Here is a 17,742-nt window from a genome sequence, read left to right on the forward strand (position 1 = left end):
ACATATATAAATAACTTTATGAAGGTCTAGTTAGTTAGGAGAAAAGGCCTCTTCTGTAAGAGACATTTTAAAAACTGCTCCGAGTAGGCGATTACTAAAGTACTGGCACAAAACTGTTGTTTTATGGATTTATGCATAGAAAGGGTTTATCACATTGTATTTTCCTTGCATATAACTGTTAATTCTGTAAAGTGTAACTGTGTATACTATTAGTCAGTGTTATTTAGAGTAACTCCTGTCATCGTATTTGTTATTAATTCACTGTTTACCTACCATCTTTTCCTTTGTTTTTTATAAACTAGTTAGTAAATATTTAGATTTTATTATCTAATCTTTGTGCATGTCTGCTGATTGCTGCTTTACCCCTCGTCCTGTGGTCGTCCCTCATCCACATTTCAAAACTAAGTGACACGTCGTTGGATTCAGGGTCTCTTTTCCTACATTGTGCTCCTCTCAGATGAGGTAGCAAAAGCCTGGTGACAGATTCCCTTTATTGTAATAAATTTCTATTCATATAAATGAAAATAGAAAAATACAGGTGCAGCACTAGCAGGCTTGTTGCAAAACAGTTGGGTGCAAAAATGCTTTACAGGTAAAACCAAACCTCAAAATATTCAAAGAAGACAAAGGCAGCACTCCATAGTCCAAATAAGTGGTGGTTTATTCATCCATCATGTCAGGGCAACGTTTCGTTCCAAGTGTGGAACTTATTCAAGCTTGAAAAAGTTCCACACTTGGGACGAAACATTGCCCTGACATGATGGGTCAATAAACCACCATTTATTTTGACTATGGAGTGCTGCCTTTGTCTTCTTTGGATATTCATATAAATGAATAGAACAGTAAGTGTAACAGCTCAAACATGTTCTCCTGAATGAAGCTGAACTGCAATACCAAACACTGACCCTAAACACGGGTGGCACTGTTCCTTAGCAAAACCTTATGTCAAGTCTTGTACAATTCCAATTGAAGATCCTAGTATGACAGACTATCCTTATCTTATAAAATGAGCCTTAGATAGGTCAATATTTTAAATATGTTTTCGATAGAATTAGTAAATGCAGCCCCTTATCTTAACTTCAGCAGGTTTAATTTCTTGTAAATATTTACTAGTCAGATTATAGATCTGTATATTATGTTTTCACAGGTTTGTTGAGGTTCTAAAAGAGAAAAACGTGAGTATGCAACCTAAATCATAATTACTAGTGTTGGGCGATCACTTAAATGCTCGGGTGCTCGATGCTCGGGTCGAGCAAATTGGAATACTCGGGTGCTCGACCTGAGCAACGAGCCCAATGTAAGTCTATGGGAAACTCGAGTATTTTTCAGGCGGCTCCCCCTGGCGGTCTGCAGAGGGCCTAAAAATTGCCCAAATCGATGGGAACAGTGCTCAAATGACATGAGAACAGCACGGGGAAGACCCCTGGAAGCATCTCTGACTCCCAGGTCACTGCTGTCAACAATGTTGTCAGAGGTATTACGCCACTTCTACAGACTCACAATAAATAAAAACATACAAAAACAAATCCAAAATGGATTTTCCTGGGAAATATGTTAAGGAACATCCTTTCCAGGGTAATGACTTGTATATAAGGCAAAGCAAATAACCAAAATCAAAAATACTCCTCCACACCTTGGGCTATGTTCACACGTAGCGTTTTTGATGCGTTTTTGCACTTTTGCATTGCTTTCAACCAAGACAAATGCATTCACTGGGAAATGTCATTTTAACATTTTACCACCTTATCTGGCCATGTGGTGTGTGACACATCATCAGGCACATGCATACAGAACTGAAAAGACATGGGAACAGCAAGGGGAAGACTTCTGGAAGCATCTCTGACTCCCAGGTCACTACCTAAAAGTGTGCCCATCATAAGTGATCCTTGGCGCATGCGAAGATGCCTCCCGCCATGCACTTGCAACAATCACTGTCCATGTCCTTGTCCCAGTGCAGCGTTCAGTTGTCCCTACCCCATTCCTTGGAATGCACGCGCAAGTATGCAGCCAGCCACCCACCCACCCACCCACCCATAGGCTGCAATACTATACTGCCAAATTTTTGACAGCTGCATGCACTTGAAATGTGGCCTTTTAGGCTCGTGGAGGCGGAAGCTGTCCACAGTCTTATGGCGGCGGCGACCGGGTATCCATACTTGGTCCCCAGCAGCCACTATTTGTCCTGGTGTCATCTCTGCCTTCCACATGCATGGGTCCCACAACATTACCCCTGCCCTCCCCAGTGAACTTACTGGGAAGGACCGCCTACCCACAAACACGTGGTCAAGTGAATGTGGCCAGGGATGGTACGGAGCCAGTCCACAGCTTTTTTTGCTGAGTTGTATTTCACCACTGCCATATTGATTAGCTTGGTGAAAGGACTTGGGAAACCAACCATATCTACTTCAGCTGTCATTTCTCCCAGGAAGTCCTCTAAAGCTGCTTTCACTTGAATTGTGGCCTTTTAGGCTCGTGGAGGAGGAAGCTTTTCACAACCTCATGCTGGCGGCCGGGTGTCCATACTCTGTCCCCAGCCGCCACTGTTTCTGCCGGTATCATCTCCGCATTCCACAAGCACGGGTCCCACGACATTACCCGTGCCCTCCCCAGTGCACTTACTGGGAAGGACCGCCTAACCACAAACACGTGGACAGGTGAATGTGGCCAGGGACGGGACAGAGCCAGTCCACAGCTTTTTTAGCTGAGAGTTGTATTTAGCTTGGTGAAAGGACTGGCATAGAAGGAAACTGTATCTACTCTGGGTGTCATTTCTCCCAGGAAGTCCTCAAATGCAGCTTGTTGCAGAAGCAATGGCAGCCAGTCCAACATCAACTCGCACTTGTCGGTGGTGCTTTGACACACAAACATCTTACTTTGAGCATTTAATTTCATGACTACAGAGCTGGGCAATGGCCTGTTCTGCAATGCGGTTTGAGAAATAACATGCATAAGCACGTCCGATCCACATTAAAGAAGCAGCCATAGAGTGTCCGGGAACCTTCCCCCACACTTTTCTTAGCCAGGGCTGCTTCTCGGCAGGGTTCGACGGGCCCACCAGAAAACCAGAGACTCCTCCGGTGGGCCATGGCTTCAGGAGAGTTCATAGTGCCGAGGTGAGGCCATGATGATGATAGAGGCCACCATCTGCTTAGTTTTCTGTTACTTGGAATGCAAGTGTAGCGCCCCGAGGACTTGGTCGCTACAGAGGTATTGCACCTCATCCAGAGGTGTGATATCCCACTACCGGTTAAGGATGGAGTATGGATCAAGGCTCAGTAGGCTGCATACAGCACACACACCCCATTTCCGAGGGACAGCTCAACGGTGCTCCCACTAGACAGAAGTGCAGGCACGACAGCATCTGTCCCTGGCTGGAGTGGGGAGGGGGGTGGAATATCCAGTGCTGCAGGGGCAGATAGGGGTTGGTTCCTGAGCATAGGAAGGAGCCCATTGGTTGCTAGTCACCTGGGCTCATGGTCAGAGGGAGGTATAAAAGGTGGGCACCATCTTAGCTCTAGGAGAAAGAAGAAGTTCAGTCTGTGAGGAGAAGTGGAGAAGGCAGGGAGCAGGGCTGCTGCATGGGCTCTGCTCCCTGGGCAGGCCTAGCACAGAGGCCGGGGCCAGAGAGAGAGAGAGAGAGGAGAAGGAACAGTGGAAAAGAAAGGGAACAAGACCAGAACAGAAGTAACAAGTGAAACAGAAAGGCTCAGGAACGAGAAGGAAGAGAGAACCCTAAGGACCTAGGAGATTGCGGGTGACGGGTTGGCAGAGCAGGGTACCGGATCCCAAATTGGTGGAAGCGAATCATCTTCAGCCAAGAACCGGAGGTCGTGACCAGCCCTTGGTGCGACACCTTGCTAGGAAGGCATACCATAGAGGGTCAGGGACGTGGGCACGTAGCCCTCCCAAGAGAAGGCCCATGGGAGCTGGACATAAGCTTGGTCACTGGTGGGGCACGAGCCAGAGAAAGGACGGAAGGGAGCTTTGAGACGTACTCCAGAAAGACCTGGGAGTTGACCGAGTCCCTTGCCTGGTGGACGCAGCACGGCTTGGGTGGTCACTGCTTCGCGAGAGTGACCTGGAGAATACAAACTGTGAGCAAAGGACATTGGATTGCAACACGTTGTCTGTGACCTCTTGCTCCTCCGGCACTATTGGTATTGGGGCTATCTGCACTATCACCCCCACCATCCACGACACTGCCCTGGGGCTGTACTCTTCCCGTGGCGAGTCACACTACCTAAGCTGCATACACCATCTGCCCCAGCGGTCTGCCTTGCAGTGGCGGTCCGCACTGACCGCATTCCACGGGTGGCGTAGTCGGACTATTATCTCACTAATAAGACTGCCACTGAATTGACCACCCTGGGCACGGACCGGGTCATCGCCACGGAGACTACAACCCCCAGCGATCCGGCTCCGGGTATTCCCCGCCCACACGTGCACGCACAACACAGGCCCAGGGGGCGCGTCACAAGCGCAAGTATGCATCCAGCCAGCCACCCACCCACTTACCCATAGGCCGCAATACTAAACTGCCAGATTTCTGGGCAGCTGCTTGCACTTGAAATGTGGCCTTTTAGGCTCGTAGAGGCGGAAGCTTTTCACAACTTCATGCCTCATGCCTACTGTCCATACTCAGTCCCCTGCCGCCACTATTTCTCCCGGTGTTATCTCCGCCTTCTACAAGCGCGGGTCCCTGAACATTACTGCTGGTACTTTTCTGTGGGAATCTGCTTGCCTCATACCAGCCAGGAATATTTCCAGTAAACTATGGTACGATGCCATGGTATTATCACTGCCCCCAGTACCAGTTACAAAGCCATCCCCAATTTCTTTCTCAGGAATTTTATTTGGTATACTGAGTGGCTGCCCAAATACATTCGTTTCTCACAAAGGAGCTGAAGATAGAGTGGCAGTAGGTGCAAGTTTCTCCAGCCTGTTAGATATCAGAGGGTGAACGGCAGCACATTGGATCAGTGGTTAGCACTGAAGCCTTGCAGCGCTTGGATCCTGGGTTCAAATCCCAGCAAGGACAACATCTGCAAGGATTTTGTATGTTCTCCCCGTGTTTGCGTGGGTTTCCACCTCAGTAAAAAAGCAGCCAAAGTGTGTCCGGGAACCTTCCCACACACTTTTCTTAGCCAGGACTGCTTTTCGGCAGGGTTGGACGGTCCCACCAGAGAATCCTCTGGTGTGACCTGGCTTCTACATCAGGAGAGTTCATGATAGCGCTAACTTTGCAGTTGCTATGGGACTCTTGAGCGGGGGAGAAAGGTGCACCCTCAGAATCAAATCCTCTGGTGGGCCCAATGTTTTTCAATCTGAAACAGCTTCTCAGTGGAAGTTGTATTTCACCACAGCCATATTCTTTAGCTCGGTGAAAGGACTGGCATAGAGGGAAACCATATCTACTCCGGCTGTCATTTCTCTGTCACCATGTTCCGTCCATTGTCAAACATGACCATGCCTGGCTGTATGTTCAGCGATGAGAGCCACAGATCAGGCTGCTGTGTTACAGCTTTCAACAACTCTGCAGCGCTGGGCAGTTTGTCACCTAAGCATTAAGCATGTTATCTTCAGCACAGCCTGTTGCCGCTTGGCCAAGGCAGTGCTGCAGTGCTTTCAGCTTATGACTGATGTGGTCATTTCGGAGATGGAGGAGGAGGTGCAGGAGCTGAACAATGTGATTACATTGAGGTTACATTGGCGACTCTGTTTTTTATACTAAAGAAAGATTCTACTGTTTGTTTGTTTTTTTTACGTTATTTTTTAAGACAAATGCATTCACCGGGAAAAGTCATTTTAACATTTTACAACCTTATCTGGCCATGTGGTGTGTGACACATAATCAGACACATCCTGTTTCATTTATGATGGAGGGACTCTGAAAGTCACAAAGCCTATTTTTATAGGGCCATCAGGCGATCAGACACATCATGTTTCATTTACGATGGAGGGACTCTGAAAGTCACAAAGCCTATTTTTATAGGGCCATCAGGCGATCAGACACATCCTGTTTCATTTATGATGGAGGGACTCTGAAAGTCACAAAGTCTAATTTTCTAGGGCTATCAGGCGGCCCTTACTATTCTTAAAAGGCCAGCAGTCAGCCTTCGCTATTGTTAGAGAGCCATCAGCCGGCTATGCTTTGTTGTTCCATTATTAACAAGTGGGTCTCCTATACTGTTATTGCGTATGCAGTGACTTCAAGGCAAAAATTGGCAAAAATTCCGACGCAACCCAATACCCCTTTGAAGAGACATAGAGGAGGGTCTCAGTAAAAAAATGTTCCCATTATAAAGGAGCGGGTCTCCTGTAGTGGTAATGTCCATGCTGTGACTGCAAGGGCTGAGCAAAAATTTGGGAAAAACCCCGCTAAGAAGTTAAAGACACATAAAGCAGGGCCACAGTAATGACATGTTTCCATTACAAAGGAGCGGGTGTGCTATACAGTTATAGGGTATGCAGTGAGTCCAACGGCTGACCAAATTTAGGAAAAACCCCACTTACAATTTAAAGACACATAGAGCAGGGCCACAGTGACGACAACTTCCCATTAGAAAGGAGAGGGTCTCCCATAGTGTTAGCCTATGATGTGAATGCAAGGACTGCCTAAAATTGGGAGGCACTCCAATGCCCCATGGAAGAGACGTACAGGGCCTCATGAAAAAATGTTCCCATTATTAGGAAGTGGGTCTCCCATAGTGTTGGCCTATGCAGTGAATGCAAGGGCTGCCAAAAATTGGGAGGCACTCCAATGCCCCTTGGAAGAGACTTAGAGGGCTTCATAAAAAAATGTTCCCATTAGAAAGGAGTGGGTCTCCTATACTTGTAATGCCAATGCACTAAGTGTATGGGTTGACAAACATTTACCCCTGGGGGGTATACATGAGCATACTGTATAAAAATTTTTTTTTACAGGAATCATAAACACCCTTTAAAAAAAATATGTGGGTGTTGCATCACGGACCACGGTCACCCTGGTGATATGGTGGTGGAGGATGAGGATGAGGAGAAGGAGGAGGACAAGAGCAAATAGCCAAAATCAAGAAGCGTATACCCATGTGTGGGTGTGAAGAGGTGCATGGGAATACACCTCCCAAAAAAAGACACTGGATTTGAGTTTATGTTACGCTGCTATCATTCGGTAGTGTTGAGAAGTCTGGCCCAATCCAGCCCTTGTTCATTTTTATAAGAGTCAGCCTGTCAGCATTTTCAGTTGACAGGCGGATGCGCTTATCAGTAATAATTCCACCAGCGGCAATAAAAACGCGCTCTGATAAAACGCTAGCGGCAGGGCAGGCCAGGACCTCCAAGGTGTAGAGAGCCTGTTCATTCCATGAATCCAGCTTGGATATCCAATAATTATAAGTCACAGAGGAATCACGGAGGACGTTTGTACGGTCAGCAAGGTACTCCCTCAGCATCTTCCCAAACTTCGCACTCCTTGTGAGAGTACTCCGCGCCTCAGGGACTGCATGATGGGAGGGGCTAAGAAAATTTGCCAGAACTTTGACAGTGTTCCCCTGCCTCTGCTGGATTGAAGTTGTGTCTCTCTCGCCTGTACTCCTTGGTTGTCCAACGAACTGTGACCTCTGCCGCCAACGTTTTCAGATGGGAATTTTTTTTAATAGTTCTGCAACAAGGGCCCTCTAGTACTGCCCCATTTTTGTAGACCTGTCTGCTTCAGGAACAAGAGATATAAAGTTCTCCTTGTAGCGTGGGTCTAGAAGTGTCACCAACCAGTAATGACTGTCACCCAAAATTTTTAGAATGCGAGGGTCATGGGAAAGGCAATGTAACAAACTCAGCCATGCGTGCCAGACTGCTAACAGGCAAGACTTCCGTGTCCTCACCAAGAGGATGACTGACCATGCTCTCCTCCTCCTCCTCTCTGTCCTCTGGCCATCCACGCTGAACAGACGGTATGACAGTTGTGTAGGTAGTACCGTCTATAGAGCATGAAACTAGCTCCTGTTCTTTCTCCTCCTCTTCCTCATTGTCACTCAATCCACATTGGGATGAGATGAGGCTGGGCTGTGTGTAATCACCCTGTATGGTTCCTTGCTCCATCTCATCGTGCTCCGCCTGCAATGCATCCTCTTTGATTGTGAGCAGAGAGAGCTTCAGAAGACAGAGAATGGGGATGGTGACGCTAATTATGGCGTTATGGCCGCTCACCATCTTGGTGGAGTCCTCAAAGTTTTGGAGGATGGTACATATGTCTGACATCCATGTCCACTCCTGAGGTCTTATGTGTGGAGTCTGAGCTGAATACCGACGGCCTTGTTGATGCTGGTACTCAACAACTGCCCTCTTCTGTTCACAAATCCATCCCAACATCTTCAGTGTAGAGTTCCAATGCGTGTGGACATCACATACCAGTCTGTGAGGTCTGTGAGCCGGAAGCTGCAAATGCTACTGAAACACGGCAAGGGCGGCAGAAGCTGTAAGTGACTTTCTAAAATGGGCACACAGGCGGCGTACTTTAACAAGCTGATCCGGCAGCTCCGGGTAGGATTTTCGAAACCGCTGAACCACGAGGTTAAGCACATGGGCCAGGCATGGTACGTGTGTCAGCTCGCCTCGCCTCAGAGCCGCCACCAGGTTCCGGCCATTGTCACACACGACCATGCCTGGCTGTAGGTTCAGCGGTGTGAGCCACAGATCTGCCTGCTCTTTCAGAGCTGTCCACAACTCTTCAGGATTGTGCTGTTTGTCACCTAAGCATATCAGCTTCAGCACAGCCTGTTGCCGCTTGGCCGAGGCAGTGCTGCAATGCTTCCAGCTTGTGACTGATGTGGTCATTTCGGAGATGGAGGCTGAAGAGGAGGAGGAGAATGAGGAGGATGAGGTGCAGGAGCTGTAGACTGTGGGGGCAACCCTGATTGACCTAGGGCCCTCAATCCTTGGCGTCGGGAGGACATGTTCCGTCCCAAGGTCCGACTGGGTCCCAGCTTCCACTATGTTAACCCTGTGGGCTGTCAGTGAGATGTACCGTCCCTGCCCACAAGCACTTGTCCATGTGTCCGTGTTTAGGTGGACTTTCCCGGTAACTGCGTTGTTGAGGCCAAGGCTAATGTTTTGGGACACGTGCTTGTGTAATGCGGGGACAGCACACCGAGAAATTGTAGTGGCTGGGGACCGAGTACCGAAGAACGGCCATCAGGTTGCGGAATGCTTCCATCTCCACAAGCCTAAAAGGCAACATTTCGAGCGCAAGCAGCCGCGAAATGTGGGAATTTAGTAGTGTGGCCTGTGGGGTGTTGGCTGCGTATTTGCGCTTGCGTTCCAAAAACTGGGGTATGGACAACTGAACACTGCGCTGGAACAAGGATGTGGACGTGCTTCCTGATGCTGCTACTTGAGAGTGTGCAATGACAGGTGCAAGGCAGGAGGCATCTTCGCATGCACCTTGGACAGGGGATTGGCTTGCATGCACAACAGAGGAAGAAGCAGTGGTGCCACCCGCAGACACTGTTCCTGGACCCTGGGGTTCGGCCCACAAAGTCGGGTGCTTTGCTGCCATGTGCCTGATCATGCTGGTGGTGGTCAAGCTGGTCGTTTTGCCACCTCTGCTGATGCTGGCCTGGCAGGTGGTGCAAATGGCCTTTTTGGGGTTATCGGCAGAGTCTTTAAAAAACAACCAGACTCGGGAAGACCTAACAGTTGTACTGGCAACTTCCTTCGTGTTGGTGTTACGGGGAAGGTTTGCCTGCCTTCTTTCTGCGGCCACCACACTGCTTCTTCCTGCCTGTTGGGGTGCTCTGCCTCCCTCCCCCTGTGTGCTGCTGTCCTCGCTCTGCATGTCCTTCTGCCAGGTTGGATCAGTTACTATATCATCCACCACCTCGTTTTCCACTTCCGCACTCTGGTCCTCTTTCTGACTTTCTGGCAATTGTGTCTCATCATCGTCCACCTCTTGTGACACTTTCCCACCGCTGCCTTTGTGTGACCGTGGCTGCTCAAATATTTGGGCATCGCTACATGCGATCTCCTCTTGCCCCTTCTTCAAGTGGACCAGGCGAGAGGCCCGAATCTATAAATGGAAAAGTGAACAGCTCTTCGGAGTGTCCAAGTGTGGGATCAGTTGTCAGTTTGGATCAAACTTATATGTGATCTGTGTGATGTAGAAACCACAGTTTTAAATACCTGGCCTGTAGGTAACTATTTTGAACAGCAAACTGGTGTCAATTGCTTCACTGACAAGCTGAAACAAATTTTTAATGGAGGTCAGACATGGCAGTATTTTCTGAAAACGTATATGTGATCCATGTGACGGAGAAAACACAGTTTTAAATACCTGGCCTGTAGGTAACTATTTTGAACAGCAAATTGGTGTCAATTGCTTCACTGACACACTGAAACAATTTTTTAATGGAGGTCAGAAATAGCAGTTTTTTTCTGAAAACGTATATGTGATCCGTGTAACGGAGAAAACACAGTTTTAAATAGCTGGATTTTTAGCGCTGTAATATGGAAAGGACCTGGCTGTGTTCTGCAGTGCCAACAAGGAAATGGCGCAGAAAAACTGTATTCTCTGGATTGCTGGATTCCTGCCCCCTGAGACCTGGGCCTATTTCTAGAAATATCTAACAGCAGCAGACAAAACTGGAATGGAGCCTCTTGTGCTATGTGCACTGCAGTCTGCTATATACACTGCCTGCCTGCCTATATACACTGCCTGCCTGATATCTCTGCAGATGGATTAGTCCTCAGAAGTTTATTGAGATGGATATGTGTCTCTAATATAGTTTGATACACCTACACTAACTAGAAACAAGCAAATCTCTCCCTAGCTCAGCAGCAGCTCTCCCTACACTGTCTGATTCTGGAGTGACTGTGACGAGCATGGCGGCGCCAGGTCTGATATAGACCTGATGACGCTGTGCGGCCAGCCAATCACTGTAATGCCACAACCAACATGGTTACGGCATTACAGTGAGTGGCAGGCAATCCCTGCATGTTCATTGGTGCTCTAAAGAGCGCCAAACATGCAGGGAGGAGACCCGAGCTCCCGCCGAGCAAACCCCGGAAATACTCGGCGAGCGCCGAGCATCTCGAGCAGTGAGATGCTCGGGCGAGAACCGAGCATGCTCGCTCATCACTAATAATTACTAGAAGTTATTTTATTATTTTTTGCTTGGCATAATCAAAAATTACATTTTTTGTGCAATTTCACTGCACTTGGAATTTTTTATTCTGTTTTCCAGTAAGTTGAATGGTAAAATAAATGGTGCTATTCAAAACTACCACTTTCCCCCAAAAAACAAACCTTCCTGCAGCTAAGTTATGGCTCTTGGAAGAAGGGGATTTGAAAAAGAACAATGCAAAATCAGGAAATCACCATGTCAGGAAGGGTTCACATGACTATCCCATGACTACATTTTGTAGTTGAATTTTGTCATTATGAAGGTCACTTTGGTACTAGTCTGACTTGCTGACACCTATTTCCTCAGCTCATTGCAATAGGAAGTAACTACTCTATGGACACATGGGCTTCTACAGCGCCTATATCTAGTAAAAGGATAAAAGGGTTAACGACCAAGGAACCCTTGGGAACTGTCAAGTGGAGTGGTATGTGTCAAGGCTGTCAATAATATCATCAGGCTCGATTCTAGCTTATTGGCTGTCTTATGTGAAAACTGAAATGGCGTCCCCTCCACACCCAAAGAAAAATATTAACAAGAAAAGCACACAAAATTGTTCTTTAAAATTGTGTAGCATAAATTCAAGAACTATATGGGCTGTATACATAAGTATTTAGCACCAATAAATCAACTGCATATTTATATATCTACAGTATGTACTCTATAGAGCAAAAAATTCAATATATTTAAGTGTATTGTCATACAAACCCGTATTTTTTCAGGCATGGAAGCTTTAACCTTTTACTGACATATGACATACAGTTATTTCATTTACTGACTCACTGACTTTGATGCATTCTCAGAAAATGAGCCTGGTTCATTCCTGGCAGATGATGGCTGTGTTATTCGATCATCATCTCCCTCTAACAGCTGTCTCGTGGTTGTTAACCTTTGAAATGCAGTAAATTGAAAATTAGCGTGCACACTGTCAAATAGAGTTGAGGTGCAGATGCAATGGACTGGAAATGTCCTCAAATCACGTAAAAATTAATTCATCGCACACTCATAGGAAGTTTTGCTTTTTAGTGTCAATTTATTTATACAAATGAAATGTAGAAAAAATAACAGTGGTGAAGGCGACAGTAGGTAGACGTTTCGGCCACACTGGCCTTATTCATTAAGTCGCTACTGCAAAAAAGATAAATAGCATGATGAGCAAAAAATATAACAAAAGATGCATAGTTGAAAGTCATACATAAGAATACATCTCGGTTGACACTGAGTTACGAAAGAGGTAGGTAACGGAATAGACGGTGTCAAAAAAAGGGAGGAGGAGAAAGGGGGGGGTGGAAAGGGGAGGGAGAGAGGAGGGGGGGGTGGGGTGTGGGTGTGTGGGGTGGAGGGCTGGGATAGGATGGAGGCAGAGGAATATTATATACAAATAAAAGCAGTTAAAAACAGTCAAGGTATACCAGGGGGAGCACAGGTATTTGAGTATAGGGGGTTCCTTACTTGTATCAAGTTTATTTTAGCAGGAAGGCACCATAGAAGGTAGAGAGCAGTTCCAGTCAGAAGCTGCAACAATGAGGGGATACGGATCAGCAGGGCCGGCGTCAGCACCCGGCGCACCCGGGCAAATGCCGGGGCCCTGAGCAGGCAGAGGGGCCCACTGGCGGTCGCGCACCCCGCTGGGCTATGGGCGGAGGAGAGCGGTGTCAGCGCCCGCCCTTCTCCGCCGCTTGCTCAGGGCCCCGGCAGCTGGATACTTACCTCTCCCCGTGCCTCCGCAGATCAGCTGTCTTCCTGCTCTGCGCTCCCTGTGACGTCTCAGGTCAGAGGGCGCGGTGACGTCTTTACACCGCGCCCTCCCCTGAGCCGTCACAGGGAGCGCTGAGCGGGAAGACGCCGACAACGCTGGAGTTCGGACCCGAGCAGTGGGCAGCGGGCAGTGGGTAGCAGAAGGGAGGTGAGTATTTGATTTTTTTTTTTAATGTATGGAGGCATGGGGCAGTATAAAGAGAAGAGGGGGGGCATCCTGCATGGGGCATTATAAAGAGGGGGGGGGCATCCTGCATGGGGCATTATAAAGAGGGGGGGTGACATCCTGCATGGGGCATTATAAGGTGGGGATCAGCCTGCATGGGGCATTATAAGGGGGGGGGCAGCCTGTATGGGGCATTATGTGGGGGGGGACAGCCTGCATGGGGCATTATAAGGGGGGGGGCAGCCTGTATGGGGCATTATGTGGGGGGTAACAGCCTGCATGGAGCATTAAAAGGGGGGGGCCTATATGGGGCATTATGTGGGGGGTAACAGCCTGCATGGAGCATTATAAGGGGGGGACAGCCTGTATGGGGCATTATGTGGGGGGGTAACAGCCTGCATGCAGCATTATATGGGGGCCAGTATCCTGTATGGAGCGTTATAAGGGGACCGGTATCCTGTATGGAGCGTTATAAGGGGACCGGTATCCTGTATGGAGCGTTATATGGGGGCCAGTATCCTGTATGGAGTTTTATAAGGGGACCAGTATCCTGTATGGAGCGTTATATGGGGGCCAGTATTCCGTATGGAGCCTTATATGGGGGCCAGTATTCTGTATGGAGCCTTATATGGGGGCCAGTATTCCGCATGGAGCCTTATTTGGGGGTCAGTATTCCGCATGGAGTCTTATATGGGGGCCAGTATTCCGTATGGAGCCTTATATGGGGGCCAGTATTCTGTGTGGAGCGATTCACCGGTTTCTGAGCTATTGTGGAATTTACAATAGATATCACTCATGTAATGTAAGAAGTGAAATCTTTGCATTGTACTATATATATATATATATATATATATATATATATATATATATATATATATATATATATATATTTCTCCGCCGTATCTCTGCATCATGAATCGTGGTATGTGTTAAAGGGGCCCACTGAGACTCTTTCGCCCGGGGCCCAGAAAAACCTGGAGCCGGCCCTGCGGATCAGTATCATGAGGCATGGGGTAGAATGCCTAAGTTAGTGGATATAAGTACCTTAACAAAAGACAGGGGTTCATCAGCCTGTGGAGAGCTGAAATAGAAGTATTGCCGGTTACCAGTGCTGTCAAAGGGTTTGGATAAGGGGTAAAGCCCATAGGGGTCAATAAGTACCTGCAGTTCCTGTATCAGGGGTGTCTCTAGATGGGGAGTCCCATAAATGGTAGAAGTGGAGGGTACAGGCAGCGTTCCCAGGTTAGGCTGTTGGTAGTGTGGGAGTCAGGCTGCCTTATGTACACAGTGCTGCAGGAAGTGCGTCATTAGGGGGCGTGTCCCGGAAGTTGCATGTTGCTGGTTTGTCATGTGACAGTGGTTGTTTATTGGTAGCCATGGTAACCAGCCACATCGCACTGTGTAGGGCAGTGGTCTCCAACCTTTTTTGCACCAGGGACCGGCTTGAAGCAAGATAATTTTTCCATGGCCCAGCAAGGAGGGGGTGGGGTGGGCGGGGCTTTGGTCATATGGGGGCGGGGTAATGGAGGGATTTGGAGTTTAGTGCATACTTATCATATAGTGTAGACCAGGTCCCCGCCAGGAGCTATGCCAGGAGCCCCACATAATGTGCTGTGCCAGGAGCCGCATCACTGAGGCCCCATCACGCCCTGCAGCAGGACAGGGCAGCTGTCCTGACAGCTGCTGTTCAGCTGCATTTACTTCATTCCAGGGGCGGACACAGACTGTAGTGGGCCCCTGTGCAAGAAAATTTTGGGGGCCCTACCCGCCCTTCATAAGGCAACAAAGTTATGTAAACATAACCCCCCCCATGTGCATCTCTCACCCCCCCATGTGCAGCTCTCATCCCCCTCCGTGCATCTCTCACCCCCCCGTGCATCTCTCATCCACCCCCCGTGCATCTCTCATCCCCTCCATGCATCTCTCACCCCCCCGTGCATCTCTCATCCACCCCCCGTGCATCTCTCATCCCCTCCGTGCATCTCTCACCCCCCCGTGCATCTCTCATCCACCCCCGTGCATCTCTCATCCCCTCCGTGCATCTCTCACCCCCCCGTGCATCTATCATCCACCCCCCGTGCATCTCTCATCCCCTCCGTGCATCTCTCATCCACCCCCCGTGCATCTCTCATCCACCCCCCGTGCATCTCTCATCCCCTCCGTGCATCTCTCATCCCCTCCGTGCATCTCTCATCCCCCCCGTGCATCTCTCATCCCCCCCATGCATCTCTCATCCCCCCGTGCATCTCTCATCCCCCCCGTGCATCTCTCATCCCCTCCGTGCATCTCTCATCCCCCCGTGCATCTCTCATCCCCCCGTGCAACTCTCATCCCCCCCGTGCATCTCTCACCCCCCCATGTGCAGCTCTCATCCCCCTCCGTGCATCTCTCATCCCCTCCGTGCATCTCTCATCCCCCCCGTGCATCTCTCATCCCCCCGTGCATCTCTCACCCCCCCGTGCATCTCTCATCTCTCCCCTCCCCCCATGTGCATCTCTCATCTCTCCCCTCCCCCCATGTGCATCTCTCATCTCTCCCCTCCCCCCCATGTGGATCTCTCATCTCTCCCCTCCCCCCCATGTGGATCTCTCATCTCTCCCCTCCCCCCATGTGCATCTCCCATTCCCCCCACTCCTAGTTAATTGTATTTAAAAAAAATTAAAACTTGTTATACTTACCCCCATGCGATCCCTGCAGAATCCTGGCGCTCGTCCAAATCGCTGACACCAGGTTCTCCTGCCTTCCGGTCATGTGACGGCGCCGTCACATGACCGGAAGTCAGAGGAATTATGATATGTCCTGGACCCGGCGCTTTGCATGGGGCCGGGGGCCCCATGAGGAGAGAGACGCACAAGAGGGGGGCTCCGAGGGTGCTCCTACCGGCCGAGCCCCATACTGAAGTCAGGGCAGTCATGCCCTGATGGCGGCCCTGCTGGAGGCTGGAGGGGCCCCCTCTCCCTCGGGGCCCCCGTTCAATGAACCGGCTGCACGGGCGGTAGTTCCGCCCCTGCTTCATCCTGCTTCAGGACCTGTGGTGACATCACAGTTATGTACCTTGATGTCATCACAGGTCCTCTACAGGTCTACCCTGCGGGAGTCTAGAACAGCGGGCAGCATCCACCCCACACAGTGTGCTCTGAGCCACCGCAGACCAGAGCACACTGTCAATGTTTAGTGATTGTCTGTGGCGGTGCCGCGGACCGGCTGAAAAACCCCAACGGCCCGGTCCTGGTCTGCGGACCGGCGGTTGGGGACCTCTGGTGTAGGGGGTTGTAGTGAGAGAGGGAGTAACTGTGGGCGTGTACAGAGTCACAGAGCTCTGCATGGAGGGCTGAACTGGGAGTAGCAGTAGGATATACAGAGGAATGACGTGCTGTGAGCAGGTCACATGTGGGAGGTGATGCATGCAGGTTATCATGGTGCTGCGACCCTGATATTTGTAGTGTATGAACTGACCCATCATGGCATAGAAGCACAGAGTTTAGTAACCCACAGCAATGGTATGGTAACAGGTAGGAGGTAATGTAAAGTAACCCTATATATTGGGGAGTGACATGCTATGGCAAGTAGGGACGATTCTCCTGAATAATTATGCACAACATGCTATATGGTATATATACTCATAGAGAGGTAGAGAGAGAGAGAATGTCAGGTAATGCCTGTCACAATGTAAAGTGGGGGTGGAAAGAGGGGTTAGTGGTCATGCGTATAAAGACGAAGCGGTAGTGGGGTAGTAGGTACTCACCCGAAGGAAGGGGGATTTTTAAATGGGTCTGTAAAAGAAGGAGTGCGTTAGAAGGTCCAATTTAATATACTATTGAATCCCCAAGGAGGTGATTTGTCAGGTATATATACCACTAAGAGGGAACACGTTAGTAAGTTAAATTTATTTCACCATGAGAATTTGGAAGGTATGTATCCCACGTTGTTTGAGAAGCCTGATATGGTTACCACCCCGTCTGGGTCTGGCTACGTGTTCTAAAACCTGAAAACGGAGTTGGGCAACGGTATGCTTTGCTTTAGAGAAATGGTCAGGTAGTGGGAGCCAATTTTTACTGCAGCGGATTGTGGATTTATGACTTGCAATCCGGTCACGTACGTGCTGTGTCGTCTCTCCTACATAGAGTAGGCCGCAAGGGCACTTGATGACATAAATGACGAAGTTGGAATCGCATGTGAAGAAGCCCTTAATTGGATAACTCTTTCCTGTCCTGGGGTGGGTGACAGAGTCGGATTTAATGATATTAGAGCAGGCGGCACAGTTGAGACAGGGGAATGTCCCGTTGCAACGGGTATTGAGTAAACGTTGGGATGGGAGTGTCCGTGTGCTGCCAAGGTCTGCTCTAACGATTTTATCCTTAATGTTGCATGTTCTCCTGGTGCACATAAGAGCCGGGGTTGAAAATGCCGGAATCTCTGGGTAGGCTTTGGAAAGAAGGGGCCAGTGTTTTTTGATGGTGGCGTGTATTTTCGGCATAAAAGGATGATATGTGTGAACGAATGGTATCCTTTCAATTTTTACGGTGGGTGGATGTTGTGGTGTAGGGGTCAGGGCCTGGTTCCTTTCTAGTAGGAGGAGTTTGGTGGGATAGTTGCGTTCCTGAAATTTTTGTGACATGTCTTGTAATCGCTGTGGAAGAATGTTCTGGTCTGAAACAATCCGGG

The 17,742-nt window shown here is 49.0% G+C and overlaps 1 protein-coding gene across 2 annotated transcripts in view; it reads left to right on the top strand.

Moving 5' to 3' along the window:
- GDA (guanine deaminase) overlaps positions 1 to 17,742 on the top strand; it is a 136,802-nt gene that overhangs the window by 100,234 nt on the left and 18,826 nt on the right. For both annotated transcript variants that reach the window (XM_073670450.1, XM_073670429.1), the window contains exon 6: positions 1,148 to 1,175. In XM_073670450.1, the coding sequence (XP_073526551.1) occupies positions 1,148 to 1,175 (28 nt within the window). The remainder of the gene's footprint in view (positions 1 to 1,147; positions 1,176 to 17,742) is intronic.

Source organism: Phyllobates terribilis, unplaced genomic scaffold (assembly GCF_046119375.1).
Source record: "Phyllobates terribilis strain yellow unplaced genomic scaffold, ASM4611937v1 Scaffold_1__5_contigs__length_1240528914, whole genome shotgun sequence".
NCBI classification, from domain to species: Eukaryota; Metazoa; Chordata; class Amphibia; order Anura; family Dendrobatidae; genus Phyllobates; species Phyllobates terribilis.